Source organism: Strix aluco, chromosome 6, assembly GCF_031877795.1.
Source record: "Strix aluco isolate bStrAlu1 chromosome 6, bStrAlu1.hap1, whole genome shotgun sequence".
In the NCBI taxonomy this organism is placed as follows: Eukaryota; Metazoa; Chordata; class Aves; order Strigiformes; family Strigidae; genus Strix; species Strix aluco.
In genome coordinates this window covers 24,735,043-24,752,380 of record NC_133936.1, presented here as the reverse complement: position 1 = coordinate 24,752,380, position 17,338 = coordinate 24,735,043, and the positions used below count along the sequence as shown (strand labels likewise).

Sequence of the window (17,338 nt, the reverse complement as noted above, 5' to 3'; positions counted from 1 at the left end):
GTAAACATCACGAACTGATTATGTTTTCACCATTTTATTCAAAGATGCATAGTGTTAATACTTACTCCTCAACTTCAATATCATTTTGGAACCACTATCCTGAGAAGTAGATAATGTTAGAAGGCGAATTATTAACGCAGACTGGCATAGTCATCAATAGGCTACAAAATACACTTTTAAAATCATGCTTTTACAAACATGGAACAGACTCTGCTGTAGCACTGTATGCTCTAAAAGCTGCAGATACATTTTAGAAAACACTGATGAAGCCATTACTGCTCCATCCATTTGTTCATAGTATATATCATTATTCAAGAAATTTAAGAACTGTAATGATGGAAAATCACACAGAAAGAAAAGAAACGAAACATGGACTTTGTCAGAAACAAGGGCTACATTTTTATTCAAGAGGCCCATAATGATGGAAAATCACAGTGAAAGGCAGAGACGAAACAGGGATCCCATAAAGGACTGACACACCACAGCGGCACAAGTAGTAGAACAGTCATAGCAAGTGGATAAAAATAAAGAAAACAAAATTAACTAGAGAAGAGCTGGACTCAGGCATGAAGCGCAAAACAGAAACAAATCATAGCAAATGCTGAAGATTAATTTCAAAGAATCTGCTGAGAATGAGTGGAGAGACAAGTTGCATCAATATTAATGAAGCTGAAATAGAACTTCAAACGACCATGAGTACAAAATGGCACACAAAGCATTTTCTTTTAAATAGGTTGGAGATTGGATCACGAGACCTTCACAAAAATGAACAGAATTCACAGAAGATGTTATTATGGGAAATGTGATAAACAATCACAGCATAAATCTTAAAGAACTATAGAAATATTAATTACCAGAGCATGCATTTATTTTAAACCAATAGTTTATAAACAAGATATTCAGGAAAGTAAGAGGACGAGAGTATTTTCTGATATCCAGTGACCTATAACTGTCTTAAAAGGATCTTCAGGTACCAGTCTTTGATATTTTTTTTTTTTCCAAGCCGTCCAAGCTAGCCACCTCAAATTCTTAGTAATATACTCCACTTTAAGTTCATATAATGTGCAAGGAAATATTATTGCTCACCTCGAAATCAAAAAAGAATAAATATATGGGTTTTTTTAATAAGTTGGCAGTCAGAGCTCCGTGCGGGCAGGAAATAAACTTTTCTTCTCAAATTACTTAAGTTACCCACTCATATTAGACAGCCATGACTACAGGCTATGGAGCTTTCAGAGTTTCTTGGATTCTTGACATTAAAAATTTCTGCCCACCAGCTGACAACTGTATTCACTTCTCATCAGATTGCCTATGGTTAGAAACAAGGGTTTACACTTTAAGAACCTGATTTCTAAAAAAGACCAACACAAATGTGTAATTTCTCAGATGATGTTGTCAGGAGTCCTGTAAATTGTAACTGGCATGTCAAACATTGTAAGATCTCCCTTGGGGAAAAAGCAGAGCGAGCAAGTACCTTTCCTGATAAACATCACTCTTTCCTATGAAAATTCCTTGTGACAGGCAAAATTTCAGTGTCACGGAGATACAATCAATTCATCTGTTTCATTTATGTAACAAATTAAACTATTAAAGGTTTTGCATCTGACACAAGAGAGGCCACATGTTTTTCCTTCCTCTTGTAGCAGGTCACTGATGTTATTTCAGTGCCTTCCCACAGCTTAGCAGCAGTAGTTTTCTCCGCTTCAGGGGTCTCATTGCGCTGGCTGTAAGTGCGCTAACCTTTCTTTTACATTGTAGTAAAGACATAATGATCTAAGTAAAGCTATTGAGAGGAATAAAAATACTTTGTAAGCCAAAGTTTTGGTTTAAAGGAGAGACTGGGATATAAAATGTTGGCATAAACGTACATACAGATGTAGATTAGATTTGACAGAAGAATAGTTATTTGCAGTAGGCCATGTTCTTGTGTTTCTTCAGGGGGGCAGGACTTACATAGTGGCAGTCCGTAGTTAAACTCTGGCTGAAAATCCCTGTGTAGAATTTATCTGGGCTCTGAAATCCACATTAGTGAAATCTGTATGCAAGAATCCATGCTGTGAAGTCACACTTTGATTGTACCCACAAAAATATTAGGATTGTGAGGCAACAGGATTTCTGTGATCGTGTTTAATTTCTTATCATGGTGATAGTAAACTTTACCACTTGATAAGTAATTTCCCAGTGTTTGGTAATAGGATTTTATTGTCTTTCTAGAACTCCTCTGCAGAGGTGTTCTCAGGCTGTCACTGAGCACTTCTGGGGTGCCCCGTTCTGTGCTGCTGTGCGCATCCTCCATCCCAGCAACTAGCTGGGCAGGACAGTGATGTCTTCCTATTACTGACGTGAATGTAGTTCTCATTTTGGGAAAACGTGGCATGGGATACAATGGGAAGGTGACTGCTAAACACAGGTTTGTACTCGGCTCCATTGGCACCTTAACAGTTGTTGCTGGATGATGGTGCTTGCAAGGCAACTGTGACTGTTACTGACCTGTAGTGTTAGGACCTCTGCAATTGCTGTGGACTCTTGGTTTATGCTGGCAGCACCAAGAGTGTGCATGCATACACAAGTTGTTTCTTAAGTGGGGGGTCAAATGCACCATCACACTTACAACATGGCAAATCCCATGTTTACAGATCAGAGTACTGCATGGTTTGGAATAGAAAGTTAGGAACAACTTTGTAAGTAAATTATGGGGAAAACATTGGTGTTGTGTGAAGCTTTGCTGAGCTGCTAAGCTTTTCCAAGTAGAGAATTACAAAATTACAGAGTAGCTAAGAGGTCCTTTCCTGAATGCTTAAATGAGGCATAATTGTATTGTGACTTTTTCTTATAAATAAGAACACTACCCTGAAATTAAAGAAAAACAATATATATATATATATGAGCCGAGGTTTAAATTGCTTTTTTATTGGATTTTTATAATACAGTAGCTGAATTACTAGGAAGTAATAATTGGATTCTTATCATAACCACAATATTACAATACCAGCAGTTTGCCATTAGTATTTACATGTAAACTGAAGCATTCTACAAAACAAATCTCCATTGTAGTTACAGAGGTCACTGTAATCCTAACGAAGAACAGAAACTGTCATCCCACCTTCTCTAGGCGTACAGCGTTACCACAGTATTTCTGAATTGCACTGAGGTATACACCCATCTGATCATCCTAACAATGTACCTTCATAAGGCAAAACTCCTAGATGATTGCTGTTGTGAACTTTTGAAATTTTATGCATTTTCATAAGCAGTCTCATCTTCCTGTATGTGTAAGTATGATGCACTTTGGTGCTTTATTGAATAAGCCCAGAGGAACATGTCACAGCCCCTTTCAGTGTACTATGCTGGGCTCAACATCCAGCCAGTTACTCTCCATCGTTACTGTAGCAAGAGCTGCAGCTGTTGTAATTTTTGTGAGAGCTCTGGCTGACCTGGTAAAGGTTGCAGATTTTCCGGAGCTTAAAGAATTCTTTGCTATTTTGCAACTATTGCCCATGAGTAACTCTTTTTTCCAGCCTCTAGAAATGTAGATGAATAGTACTAATCATTTTAATCTGAACTCTTCAGGTTATAAAATACTTTATAACGTGCTCTTCCATCAAAATAGACTGTATCTTATCAGGCTAGAACATAACTATCTTAATGTGCATTAGGCTAGGCCCAGAAAGAGGTTTGTGGTTTTTTTTTCTCTGAGAACATGTTTTTGAGTTCAATTATCCAGATCTCTCAATACTTTTTTGCACCATGTTCAATATATGAAACAAAATGAAATCATTGAATCTATCATAAAAATATTACATGGCAAACATTTTTGTGCCCTAGAAGAGAAACAAAATATTTTTTGAAAGCTAGCAAGAGTCTACTATACTTGCATGGACATTTAAGTGCACACAGTTAAAAAATCTAGACTAAATGCCAAATATTATATTATTTTAGTTTTCTATGTTGTAACTTCAAACTCACACCTCACACAAAATCTACAGGTTAGAGACAAGTTATAGAAAAAAATACAGTTTTCACTAAGGTTTTTTCCTTGCAGGTATCTCCCAGGCTGCTGAACCTGCCCAAAGATTTGTAGAAAACAGATTCTAGAATAACTGCTTCTGCGGGTTTATTCCTAGTCAGCATTCTTGCAGTTTTTTGGGATTTTTTTTAATAGTTATACGGGTATACCCAAATTCAGAGACAGAAGTCTCCTTACTTGTAGATTAGAGCATCTCCTTCCATGCTCAATAATACTCTTCAAGCCACAAGAAGTATTTTACACTCACGTTCCTTTCTCATGCTTCGTTGTTCAACTATCAAGCATCTTGATTAATCCACTCTTCAGTGCTACTATCCCCAACACTAAATAAAATGAAATCTAAACCTTTTTCTTAGACCACTTATTTTCTTCTAACAGTCCTTTCATGTCTTAGGGTTTCATTTGTAGAAAAAAAATAAATGAGGTTATGCTAGAATAGTCCTAGCACCTTTGAAGCCTAGAAAAAGCCTAGTATTGCCCACTAGGGCAATAAACTGATGATCAATCCCAATTTAATTTTTTTTTCTGTTTTTATTAGTAGTAATCATAGAAGTATTTTTATTTTAGGTTGGTACTTGCTTTTACACTGTAATTTTGCTAGGCTAGTGAAAAGTTCAAAGTAGACCTGTCATTTTTAAACTAAAATTTCATTAATTCCCAGGTAATTTCTCCTACTATAGTATTTCTCTCTTCTTGGGTTTCTCTCTCTTTCTGTGACTGAATCTGTCTTTCACTATTCTCACTATGAAAATCTCAGTACACATTATGCCTGTTAGTGACATTGTCCATCTTCAAGTTATGAAATTCAGCTAAAATTTCCAGACTCATGATCTAGAAATATTATTAATATGTTGCAGATCAGATTGTTCTGCGTTATATGCTTCTAGACTGCCGAAGTCTGGGATATTGCAGAAAGGGGTGAGAGACGCTTTATGCCACCACAGCAATCCTGACTGACTTCAGAGCAGCACTAATGCCATTAACAACTTGTTACCATTCCTAAAACAAGGATAGTTAGCACAAAACAGGAGTAAATGAGTAAATATAAAATGCAAAGCCTAGTATGATTTTAAGCATATAAAGAATGGTATAAGGGTAGATTCTCTCTGAAACTGGATGAATCCACAGTTAAAAGAACAAACCCTATTGAACCCTACCAAACAAAACGCTTAAAAATATTGTATTAAAGCACAGTTCAGCTGGGTGATGACTACCTTTAAACTTCATAGAACTCAGTGAACACCGTTTAGTTTAGACCGTGCCCTTGAGTAGTGTTTCTTTTAGCACTGAGTGTATTACTGGGAGTCATCCAAGTGGCACAGACCCAGGCAATTCGGGAGCGGTGGTATCCAAAAGCAACTGTGTTCTCCTCACCCCCTGGGTTGCACTTAACATTGCCTGGTCACAGCAAGGATCAAGGACTCTGTCTTTATTCTTTCAGTTGTATAAAACCACTTATTTTTGCAGTTAACAGTGACTTTGCAGTAAATATATGTTCTGAGCAGCAAAAAGCAAAGAGTATGTTGGTGGTACAAACCACAAGGTGTTTGTTTTATTACTCTCCCTTAAACATTGTTTTTAATCAGGTAGAGTTGCTCCATGGCTGTTTGACTTTTGCACGTGTTCCAGCTGTACAATAAGCTGCATTTGTGCAGTACTTCTGTGTCGGAGAGCTGACATTGAAATGACTGCTCTCTAGATGTTTTTTTCCTTTAAACTTATAAACCGCATTTTGAATGTAACAGAGTTAAGATTATTATGGTATAATCTATGTATGCCAGTTTAAAATGAAGTTTTTACCATTATGACAGATTTGCATAGAAACATTCAACCAAGTAAGGCAAACCATGAATCTAAAAGCAACTTGAGATCAAAAGCATGTAAAATGAAGTGTTACATTGTCAAGAGACAATTTCTAGCTGAAGGAATCAAATGCTTTAATGTCCTGTATCTGTATTTAGTGAAGTGGCCATGCTAACAGTAAATTAGATATAGAGATTAATGGGGGGGAGGCATTATTACAGTATGTTGTATGAAAAGCATAAGTTAAAAAAATTATAATCAAACTGGCAAATTTTTGCACAGCACTGACTTTTGTACCATATGTAGACGCACTGAAGTACAGCAACAAAAGTAGTCAGGATCTTGACAATTTCTTTTTCTCTTCCAAAGTTCAGCTGTTTTGCCAGGTGTCTAAAATAAGAATTATACCTATTGTAGGCTCTTATTATTTTTATATAAATACGGTATTGGAACCAGTGCTTTTAACATCTTTGTTGGCAACATGGATGGTGGGACTAAGTGCACCCTCAGCAAGTTTCCCAGCAACACCAAGTTGTGTGGTGAGGTTGACATGCTGGAGGGAAGGGAGATGCCATCCAGAGGGACTTGGACAGGCTTGAGAGGTGGAACTGTGCAAACCTCATGAAGTTCAACAAGGCCAAGTGCAAGGTCCGGCACATGGGTCGAAGCAATCCCAAGCACAAATACAGGCTGGGTGATGAGTGGGTTGAGAGCAGCCCTGCGGAGAAGGACTTGGGGGTATTAGTGGATGGAAAACTGACTATGAGCCAGCAATGTGCACTCGCAGCCCAGAAAGCCAACCGTGTCCTGGGCTGCATCAAGTGTGGCCAGCAGGTCGAGGGAGGGAATTCTCCCCCTCTACTCCGCTCTCATGAGACCCCACCTGCAGTGCTGTGTCCAGCTGTGGGGCCCCAGCATCAGAAGGACATGGACCTGCTCGAGCGGGTCCAGAGGAGGCCATGAAAGGTGATCAGGGGGCTGGAGCACCTCCCTTGTGAGGACAGGCTGAGAGAGTTGGGGGTGTTCAGCCTGAAGAAGAGAAGTGTCTGGGGAGACCTTATAGTGGCCTTCCAGCACTTAAAGGGGGCTACAGGAAAGATGGGGAGGGACTCTTCATCAGGGAGTGCAAGGATAGGATGAGGGTAATGGTTTTAAACTGAAAGAGGGCAGATTTAGATTAGATATAGGGAAGAAATTCTTTCCTGTGAGTGTGGTGAGACACTGGAACAGGTTTCCCAGAGAAGCTGTGGCTGCCCCCTCCCTGGCAGTGTTCCAGGCCAGGTTGGACGGGTCTTTGAGCAACCTGGTCTAGTGCCCCCATGGCAGAGGGGTTGGAACTAGATGATCTTTAAGGTCCCTTCCAACCCAAACCATTCCATGGTTCTATGATATATACACACTCCTTCACATCATGTAGCAAACTGCTTAGGCCTGTATTGCGCTTATGAACTGGTGAGAAAAAAAAAGTCAAAGTTAACTGGCTGCTAGATAAATACCAACTTTCTGGTCACAGACAAATATTCAGCAGAGTTAAATAATTTTATTTTAAGATGACAGTCAAAAAAAGTTTATATTCTGAGAGCTATAATGTCTGCACTAAAAAGATGGACATCAAAATTGACCGACAAAATGTAAGGATAGTGAGAAAATTAAATAAACGGAGAAGCTCCCCAAAAGTAGCCTTTCAGAAAGTTTGTGGTCTTATTAATAGAGCTAGGCAAATCCATTCCTTATTGTTGCTGTGAAATAGTCTTGCATAACCCTACAACTATAGATAAAAGTCTTGAACTTTAGAAGGGTGGAAAACTAAGATGTGTTTATTCCATTCCTGAAAAGGAAACCAATGTTGGTTACTGAAGTTTGTAATTTAGGAATGTGAAAGATACAGGGGCTGCTCTGCTGTTATTTATAAATATTTTATATTTATAAATATTTTTGGTTAATTTCAATATTTCAGAATATTTCTGAATGTAGTAATCCATTAGCTTAATTCAACAGCTAAGTAACTATATTTTAATCTGAATTAGTTGATTGATTTTTTTTTTCCATTTAAATGTACAGTGTTAGATATTAAGACAGTAGAAAGACCTTATAAGCATGTTACCAGCAAGAACCGTCTATTATTATCACTATACTAATAGAAAAGTTCTGAAGAGATAGGGCATTCTTTTCCTCAACCATATTGTTGCAAAAATCTCACGTCACTGAAAAAAAAAAAAAGTTGCAACAATGATTTGTTTATGTGTAATTCCAAATTAGGTTTAGTAAAAGTCTCCTTTCTTAGAAAAAGAAAAAAAAAGATTTTTTTTTTTTAATGTTCAAGATTATATTCCTTTTACTGTGGCAGAGATGATATATAATCTGATGATACTCTCACCTTGACTCCTTCACTCTGGTGTTTTTCAAGTTTTGAGAATTTTATCTTATGGACTTAAAATAGGACATGCTATAAGAACAGTTTTTACTGCCTTCTCTCCTTCAATTTTCTTAGCAGGCAAACACTTGATGGTGCCTGTCTTTAATGGTTCAGAGAAGCAGAGACTGAGTTAAAGAAAATGTCTTTAATTTTTTTGAAGAGTTCTGGGCTGACTTCTATAACATTCCACATTTTATTTTTCATAGAGTCTAAATGTTTCATCTTTTCTTCTTGAAATCTCTATTTTATTCCCAGATCATTCTCTCCATAGGAGCATTGTTTATTAGTTATTTACTTATTAAATTGCCACGTGATTTTTTTATAAATAAATCCTAATGTGTTTACAATCGGCTCCTCTTGACCATACATCATCTTTATAAATATCTAGATAAGCATGAACAAAAATCTAGTAGTGTGCCCAACCACCAGCGCTCCTTTGAATCCAAAAAGCATACGGATGCTCAGGGCACTGCTCAGGGAACCCCTCTGGGCACTGGGTATTCCACCTTTCCAGTGCTTCCTGCTCTGGTGCGGGATTGTTGGGTCGCGAAACAGAAGACCAGGAAATTTGAGCCCACATCTCTACTTGCAGTGAACAGCATTACTCTTTGTGCCTTGATGTTTCCCTTTCATTTATGTTATTATTTCCACAAGGGTCCAGGTTCTTGTTCACAGTTTTCTTGCAAGCCATAATCATCTCAGAAAGCTTTTGGAGCTCACGTTCACTAAAAAAGCCTATAGAGAAGGACATCCTAAATAATAGCATCACATATTTTGACAGGGCCAATTTAGGTTGAGAGAATTGTTGTTTTCTTGCTGAAGACTTATTTATTTATTTTTGACAAATTCTTTTAACAGAACTTTGACAAAGTTAGATGAAAAAGGAATTCTTTTTCAGTTAAGATATTTTAAAAGACTCGCAAAAGGAAATTGCACATACAACTAATTTACATTCTCAGTAGTTTCTGAAGATAACATTAGCACAGACTTATGACAGATGAAAAAATTGATCCAGACACAGAATGCAGACAAGGTGTGATCATTATTGAGTCATATTAATTGAAAATCTTTCTTTCTGTACAAATTATCTAATCAAAATAATGCTATGCAGGGATTGATGATCTTAATGACTCTTACAGCTGGTTAACTATCTTCATTCTGTTTACAGATTAAAACTATATAGTTGTTTGTTTGAAACAGCAAATGGAAAAAAATCTTTATTCTGAGAACTGTCAGTGCAGCCCTAAATTTACATGCTGTGTTACCTAACACCTGCTAGAAACATTGACTTCTGAAACAGGTCACTTCTTCACAGAACTGACCCACAGGTCAAATCTAGCCTTGCATCTGAAGACTGAATAAACAGGCTTTGCATTCCTGTGTTGTTCTTCTTAGGGACAGCAAAATTGATTTTCTAGAGCCATTGCTGAAACAGCAAAAATGCGGATTATTATAATAATGATCGCTCATTACGCTAAATTCCTATTTACAGGTTAAATGGAACCACTGTGTGGAGATAATTTTTCTAGCACAATTGTAAACTCTGGCAGACCCCTTTTACTTCCTCCTGCCTATTTTGGCAGATTCTGATGGACAGAAGAACCACAGCAGGGTTTAGTGCTCCTCTTCTGGAGGTGGAGATTGGACTCACCTGCAGCAACTGTGCCTGGGGCTCTGCTCTTGCCTCCAGCTCTGAGACACCAGGCCTGGGAAATGAAAAGACTTTTCCTCACATTCCATTTTTCTGTATAGGAAGGATGCAAATACTCACTTTTGTAAAGTAGCTGGGAGTCCTGACAGCAGGTAACAAGGTAACTCTTATAAGCTGTGATGGGAAAAAACCCTGACAGCCCATTGCACTGCACGCTCAGGGCTGCAGAGTTCTCCTGCCTGTCCCGTTTGTGGCTTCTTGCCACACTGTGTGCCTGCCAGGGAACCCCACCTCGAGAAAGGGTTACATGCAACGGCCACAAGAGTAAACCTAAGTGAGTTTCGTTACCCGAAGGCCTTGTTCTACTCCTGGGGCATGAGAGAGTGAGGAACCCTGGGAGGGTGCTTCTTTTCTGCGTGGATTCCTCAGACTGGTTTTGTACCTCAGGCAGCCCCAGTTTGGTGGGGTTTTTTTGCACCTTCGCCTTTCTTTGATCAATTTCACCACTTGGCACTGCTTCCCAGAGGCATGGCTCTGTGCCTCACTGATTTTTTGGAGGGGGGATGGAGATGGGGGACACCTGCTGCTTCCAGGAATGAAGGCTCTGGGTGGCCAGTGTTCTCCTCAGGGCTCGCTGCTGTGGCCACCAGCCCTCCCACCAACCGCAGGTGTTGGGAGCCCAACAAGTCACCAGTGCTGGCCTTGCCCCGAGCCCCAGAGCTGCACGGCATGGAACTGGGAGCATGGGGAGGAACCGGCACAGCTGAGGCCTTGGATTTCTGCAATTACAGCAGACAAACATCAACATCAGTTCCTACCACTCCTGTTTTGTATGTTTGTATTGAGGCTTTTGGGTTTTAGCCAAGAAGGTTAAATAGTAATTTATTATTAATGAAGGAAACATGTTTAGATTATATTAAATTATAAGATTTGTGAGTATCTTGTGGAACATAGTCGTCTTTCCTCCGTGTATGCTGTTTTTAAAACTCGTATATGTGCTTCTGCAGGTCGCTTTATAGTAAACGAGCTGCTGTTTATACGCATTGTACTTGATTAGGTAAACGCCATTCCGTTTGACTGTGCCGTATCTGAGTAATGCTCAGCCACTTTTTCTAACGACGACCTTCGCTGCCGCCGCCACCAAACCTCGCGTCAGGGCTTTGGCGGGCGGCGCTGGCGAGGCGCGGAGGCGCGGCGCGGCGCGGCCCCGCCCTCCCCGGGGCGACCTTTCCCCTCGCGGCGCTCCCCGCCAATGGGCGGCCGCGGCCCCGCCTCTTCCGCCGGCGCGTCCGCGTGCGAGGGGCCGCTCGCGCCTCTTCCTCTCAGGCGGGGGCCGCTCCGCCAGCTGAGCCCAGCCCAGCCGAGGTGAGCCCAGCCCGCCCGCTTCCCCCCACCCCTCCCCGGCCTCTCGTCGCCCCGGCGGAGCGACGGGAGCGCGGCGGGGGAGCAGCCGCTGTGCCAGGGCGGGTGTTTCTCCTCGGCCTTTTCGAGGCGGAGGCCCCAGCTCGGCCGCCGCGCTCTGCCGGGAGCGTCCCTCTCCGGGAGGAGTCGAGGTTGGAGGGTGTGCGGCGGGAGCCGGGGCTGTCGCGGAGGCCTTCAGCGTGCCCTGCTCTGTGCTTTCAGATGCCTCCGAAAAAGGGAGGCGACGGGGTTAAATCGCACCCGATCATCGGAAGGTTTGGGACGTCCCTGAAGATCGGGATCGTCGGGCTGCCGAACGTGGGGTAGGTGGTCAGGGGAGCGCGGGGTTGGGGCCGGCGGCGGGGTGGAGGAGCAGGTCGGGGCCGGCCGGCAGGCTGGGGCCCCCCGCTCCCCCCGAGTTTGCCTCTGCTCCAGGTAGAGTGAGTGACCTGACACGCTTTCTGGGTGCAGAGAGGCGCCTAGAGACCCGTCTGCGAGCTGAAGGATACGATCTAAGTGTTTTTGCTCAGGGGTAGACTTAACATCTTTAGCTTGAACTACTTCTAGGTGGAGCGATGTGAACTGCTCGGGTAGCGTGAGGCTGGTATGTACAAGTCTGGACAAGATAATAGTGAAGAATTAAAAGTCTTAATCGCTGCGGTTTGTAAAATACTACGGTTTTTGATTTACTTTTGCTGTTGTATATGTGTAATACACGTTTTTATGCAAATACACGTGCACACGTGCACATGCATAAAAATTCATTTTATATTTAATGTTTTTGGAGATGAAGATGTGCCCAGGAAGGAATCAATGATACCCTAAGTGTCATTAGTACTGAAGGACTTCCATTCTTGAAACTTCTTCAGAGTTTGTAATGAAAAAAGTTGTGTAAGTTATAGTTAGGGAGAGATGATGGAAGATAATCGTTCTCTGGCACGCTTCTCGTCTGTAGTTATGGCTCCTCAAAGGAGCCGTACTTAAGGCACTTAAAAAGGATGATGAATTATCTGGAGAATATCTGTGTGAAACTATTGGTATAATATCTGTGTGAAACTATTGATACTAATTTGTGTATCCTATTTGCTAAAAGAAGTTCTCAGCATTCTGAAAATCTTTACAAAAATTAAAGGAGGTTTTTGAGCATGTTTCAGAGCCATAAGTACTGCTTTTTTGTCTCTTCATTATAATTTACTTTATTTTTCAGGGTGTAGGTAAGTTGTACGCCAGAAAGGAAGTAATTAGCAGTAACAGTGCATAGCATGTCAATGGGGAAAAATAGCATTTCCAGTTAAGTTATGATGTAACTTGCAAAGAAAATTGTAACTGTCTTTTGAGTGTGTTGGCAGTATGCAGGGCAGCTTTCAGAATCTTTTTTTTCCCAGTGGCTGAGAAATTATGTGGAACTAAAAAAACCCCAAACCTCGTAATATTTATAGTATGAGATCCAGCAGTTGATTAAGAACTTTTCTTAGCAATAACTCAAGAATTGCTCTCTTCTGATTTAAGAAATGCCAACTAACAAAATCATCTGCTACTTGGTTTAAGTGAAAATGTTCTTTTTTCCTTGATACCACTTGTAAGTTTTTTTCCATTGGTATTTAACAAGGATGACAAATGTTTGATAAAGTAGAACTATATCTTCATATGCACAAAAGATTACTTGTAATTGATTAACTGACGTGGTTTGCTTTTCATGCCCCTTTTTTTCCTCTCCTGATTGTTGACTTTCATTGCTTAGATACTGAAATTGTGTTAATACATAAATAAATCTGAAGAAGCAATACAGTTGTGGAAAAAGATGGTGAGTCTTGGCAAAAACTAGTCCACTCAGAATTAAGTTTCAAGCATCCTTATCGGTTTCTCACTTTGTGCTTGAGGAAAATGAGTAGTGGCTGGTAGAGCTGTGCTTTGCTTTTGAATTAATTTCTTTAACTGATACATGCCATATAGACACTTAGGGGAATTTTCAAGGGCAGGGAAGAGGTGTGAACATCATTAGGTTTCAATGGGACCCTCCGTATGCGTATTTGAAAGTGTCTTGTACTAGAATCAGGGCAGTGGTCGTTGTTCTTGAAGTAAAGTTCAGTATTGCTTTTGAGTTGGAATAAGGTGTATTTCTGTCCAGCACTTTTAAATGCTTTTAACTTGAACTTCTTTACGAATGTGTGTATTTCATTTATAGGAAATCAACGTTTTTCAATGTTTTAACAAAGAGTCAAGCGGCAGCAGAAAATTTTCCTTTCTGTACTATTGATCCAAATGAGAGTCGAGTACCTGTGCCAGATGATAGATTCGACTTCCTATGCCAGTATCACAAACCTCCAAGGTAACTCAAATTCTTAATATTCTTCTTCAGTGAAGCAGCTGAAATAGTATTACTGTACCCAAAGTTTTCATAGAAGTTTAATGCAGCTATAATATCTGTAATTAAGTTTTTACTGACATCTGTTTTAGAATGTGAGATTATATAAGTACCTGGATTATACCTTCCCCCCATATGACCGCTGTGGTTTGAGAATGAGAAATCTAGGAGCTGCTAGTCATTGCTCAGTACCGTTTGGTGCTTGGTCTTCCCGTCTTTGAAGGTAGTGGCTTCCAGGTGTCTTGGAGGATCTTCTGAAGAGATTTGGAAAATGAACAGTAGTGGACATACCTAACATGCCATGAGATTGCTCATTTGTAAAATTTCTGCTCTCTATTTTGTATCGTTCGGAATATTGTACATGCTGTAGGTAGCCAAACAAATATCTGTCAACATACCTGTGCCCTCAGTCTTTTGACAGTAAGCTTTATGGGCAGCCTTTTTTTCCCTGACTCTTTCTCTCCTTTTTATAGACTCTGCTGCTTGTTACCTGGTATATTCAGGGGTGTTCCTACAATATGTCTCTTCTAATTGTTTCTGTATTCTAGGAATGTATTTTGTCACATCAATGGTTTTTGCTATTGACTGTTTCAGTAATCTGCTCTATATGTTCAGTGTGGGATCTGGGTTTTTGCTTGAACAGCAAAATTTAAGGTGCTTTCAGAAAACAGAAACTTAAATAGCCACTTGTGACTTGTTAATTTCAGTTTGCAGTTACTTGCAGAGGTATCTTGAATTAAGTGAGTGTACATGAATCATGGTGCAAATTAGCATGCAGGTCTGTGCTTCTGTTCAACACTTGGGCCTCAGTTTTAGTCAGATCACACCCACAGTTAAAACAGATTGATTAGTCACTGATTAAAAATCCATTTGTTAACTTAATTTTCAGGTCCAAACAAGTTGACTCTGTCTGTAATTCCTGTGCACTTTTTAAATACTGAAAAATGCATTAATATGGAGCTGTTTAGGTGGATTGTTGTAACATGTTATCTTGTTTTTCCTGCTCAAGTGAGTATTAAGGATACTTGTTACTGTATGGATTGTAAAACAAAACTGCTGAATTTGAGACAAAACTTTCTGGCTGTTGATTGTGCAGGGATAATGGTGTGGCTTTTAAGTTTTGTTGACAAATTTGTTTTAAATTGTAGTGTTACTGCTGCTTTGGCCCCATCAATAATCTCTTTTTCTTCTCACTTAGCTACAACTGCCTAATAGTTGAAGTGACAGATTATTACCTCTCCCCTCATCCGGCTTTTGGCCATCTATCCTTACAAGGAGTGCTAAGATTGTAAATACCTGTGTGCGTGTTCTCCCACTTGCAACTCTCTCTCTTTCTGGAAAAAAAATCACTCTTAAATATTAATGAAAATACACTGAATTGGATAATAAGCTGGATATAAATAGTAAATCAGCTTTCATTTGAATGTTCTTTTGACTTCTGTAAGAGACATTTTTAAGAGTATTTGTTACTTAAAATAAACAGATGTGGAGATTAGTGGGTAGTTATAACTCCTGAATTTGCTTATGCTGCTTATATGTTTTTAATATTTCACTATAAGAGTAATAAAGCAGTGACAATTAGTGGTAATTCAGTACCACAGTGGACTGAGGTAACTCTTCTTGGGCTGTTTGTGTTTATCTGTCTGAGACTAACTCAGAAAAAGAAGGCTTATGGTCATGAAGATACACAACTGAATTGTAATTTAAATTCCTTAATTTCTCTTGTGTAGTCTTGATTTTGTTCTTCATCTTTATGTAGTATGTTCTGTGTTAATTTTCTACTTGTTTGAATTAGTAGACGTAATCAATCTGTGCACGCAGAATGTTTTATAAACAGCGAATTCTCTTTAAATTAGACTCTTGTCTAGCCTCAAGATTTTGTCTTTTAAAATCCAAAGCATTCAGGTTTTTATTTCCCATATGTTACACTTAGTCATCACAGAACTGCAGTCGTTGTTGGGAAATGGGGGGGGGGGGGAAAGGTGACTTTGTCTTAACTAAAATAGTGTATGACAGGCCAAAGTGATCTTGCCTTGATGCCTGCTGTGAGTGAGAGAAGGGAAGAGTGGGGCTGGGCCAGGCTGGCTGTTGCTGTCTGTCACACTGAGCTGAGGTTGCTGCTGCTACAGAGAGATGGACTCTATTGCTGAGAATGTTGCTAGTATGTGTTTGAGGCCATTCTGCCATCAGAGATAGAGTTAGGCTCCTCAGGTACCATTTGTTGCTTGAAGATCCCTTCCAATCTCCAAAACAAGAAAGCAGCAGCTTGGACGGGACTGGTGTGCAGTTACTTGCTAGCCCATGCTGAAAGCTGACTGGTATTACTTAATTGGAAATGTAAATGTTTGTAAATGAAATCATGTAGGCAACAATTTAGAGACTATTATGTAAAAAATCTGTACTTAATAGATTAAGGTACGCTGCCAGAACTTACAACCTGTGCTTTTTTTCTTTCTGCAGCAGTAGATGATGTATATGACTGTTTACAATAAGTAAGTTCAGTGATACAGGCTGTACACAGAAGGTGGATTCCAGTAAAAAACTGCTATGTTGCTGCCAAATGAAATAGATGAGCAAATTTCCTTGAGCTTTCACGTCACCTGTTGCTCACTTCTGGTGTGAATGAAAATGTGGATCTTAAAAAGAGACTTAATATATTAAAAATAATTCTGAATGCTTGTTATTTTAAGTTCTTAGTATATATTTTGTTACTAACTTAATTTATATATTTAAACTACTTGTTTGTTTTAAATTTTATATAATAATCAGTGAGAACTCATATTTGTTACATTGTGCCAACATGTAGCTTTTTCAGAAAGGAAAGACTGTTGGCTGTTTGTTTTGTTGTTCTACCCCAATATGGGTACTTTCAGATTAATGATTTAATTAGTTCCAGTTTAGTAATTGGAAAGAGAATATTTTCTTTGAACTGAATCACTTCAGCAGGAACTAGAAAGGTGTTTCCCCCCCCCCCCCCCCCCCCCCCCCCCAAATATATGACTCTTAAGCAGGTAGTAGAGGAGGAGATCTGCTAGTTGTAAAATGAAAGAGGTGTTCTTCATCTCAGCAGCTAGTTCCTGCCTTGAAAATAGGGAATTGGAAGCTAGAAACAGCTGATCTGTGTACTGCAGTTAATCTTTTAAAGGGACATTTTGTGTTTAGAAGTGATGGGTTTCTTATGCAAAAAAGGAACTGTGTGTAGCACATCTAAAGAAATTTTAGTAACTTAATAAAGCTTTAATAAAGCTGTTTTCATGCATTTTTTTTTTGTTCTAAATTTCATTAAGATGCTGCTTAATCACCCCAAGCCTAAAAATATTTTTTTAGTGTAAGTATGTCAAACTGATGTCATTTGGACAAGTGATTTGTGTCATAACTCACAAATATCTTGAGAGCCTCTGAGTATATATACCCACAAGGCTTAGCCCGTACAGTCCTGCATACTACCACGGCTGTAGTGTACAGTGCCTGACAGGAGATGCATCTTGGTGGTGACATTTGATTCAAGCCTCAAAATGAGGTTTGAATCGAATTGAACCTAATAGCACGTGATCCAGAAGCAAAAAATCTGCTAATTAAATTTCACTTATTTCCTTTATTTCCTCTCCTCTTTTCTTATTTTTTTTTTAATTTTGTGCCCCAAATAATCTCACTGCAATTATTTGCATTCTTTCT

The 17,338-nt window shown here is 39.5% G+C and overlaps 1 protein-coding gene across 1 annotated transcript in view; it reads left to right on the top strand.

The window, feature by feature from the left end:
* The first annotated feature begins 11,164 nt into the window (after positions 1 to 11,164).
* OLA1 (Obg like ATPase 1) overlaps positions 11,165 to 17,338 on the top strand; it is a 107,250-nt gene continuing 101,076 nt past the window's right edge. Inside the window, exons 1-3 of the mRNA XM_074829142.1 lie at positions 11,165 to 11,262; positions 11,521 to 11,621; positions 13,484 to 13,627. Coding sequence (XP_074685243.1) covers positions 11,521 to 11,621; positions 13,484 to 13,627 — 245 coding nt within the window. The 5' untranslated portion in view covers positions 11,165 to 11,262. The remainder of the gene's footprint in view (positions 11,263 to 11,520; positions 11,622 to 13,483; positions 13,628 to 17,338) is intronic.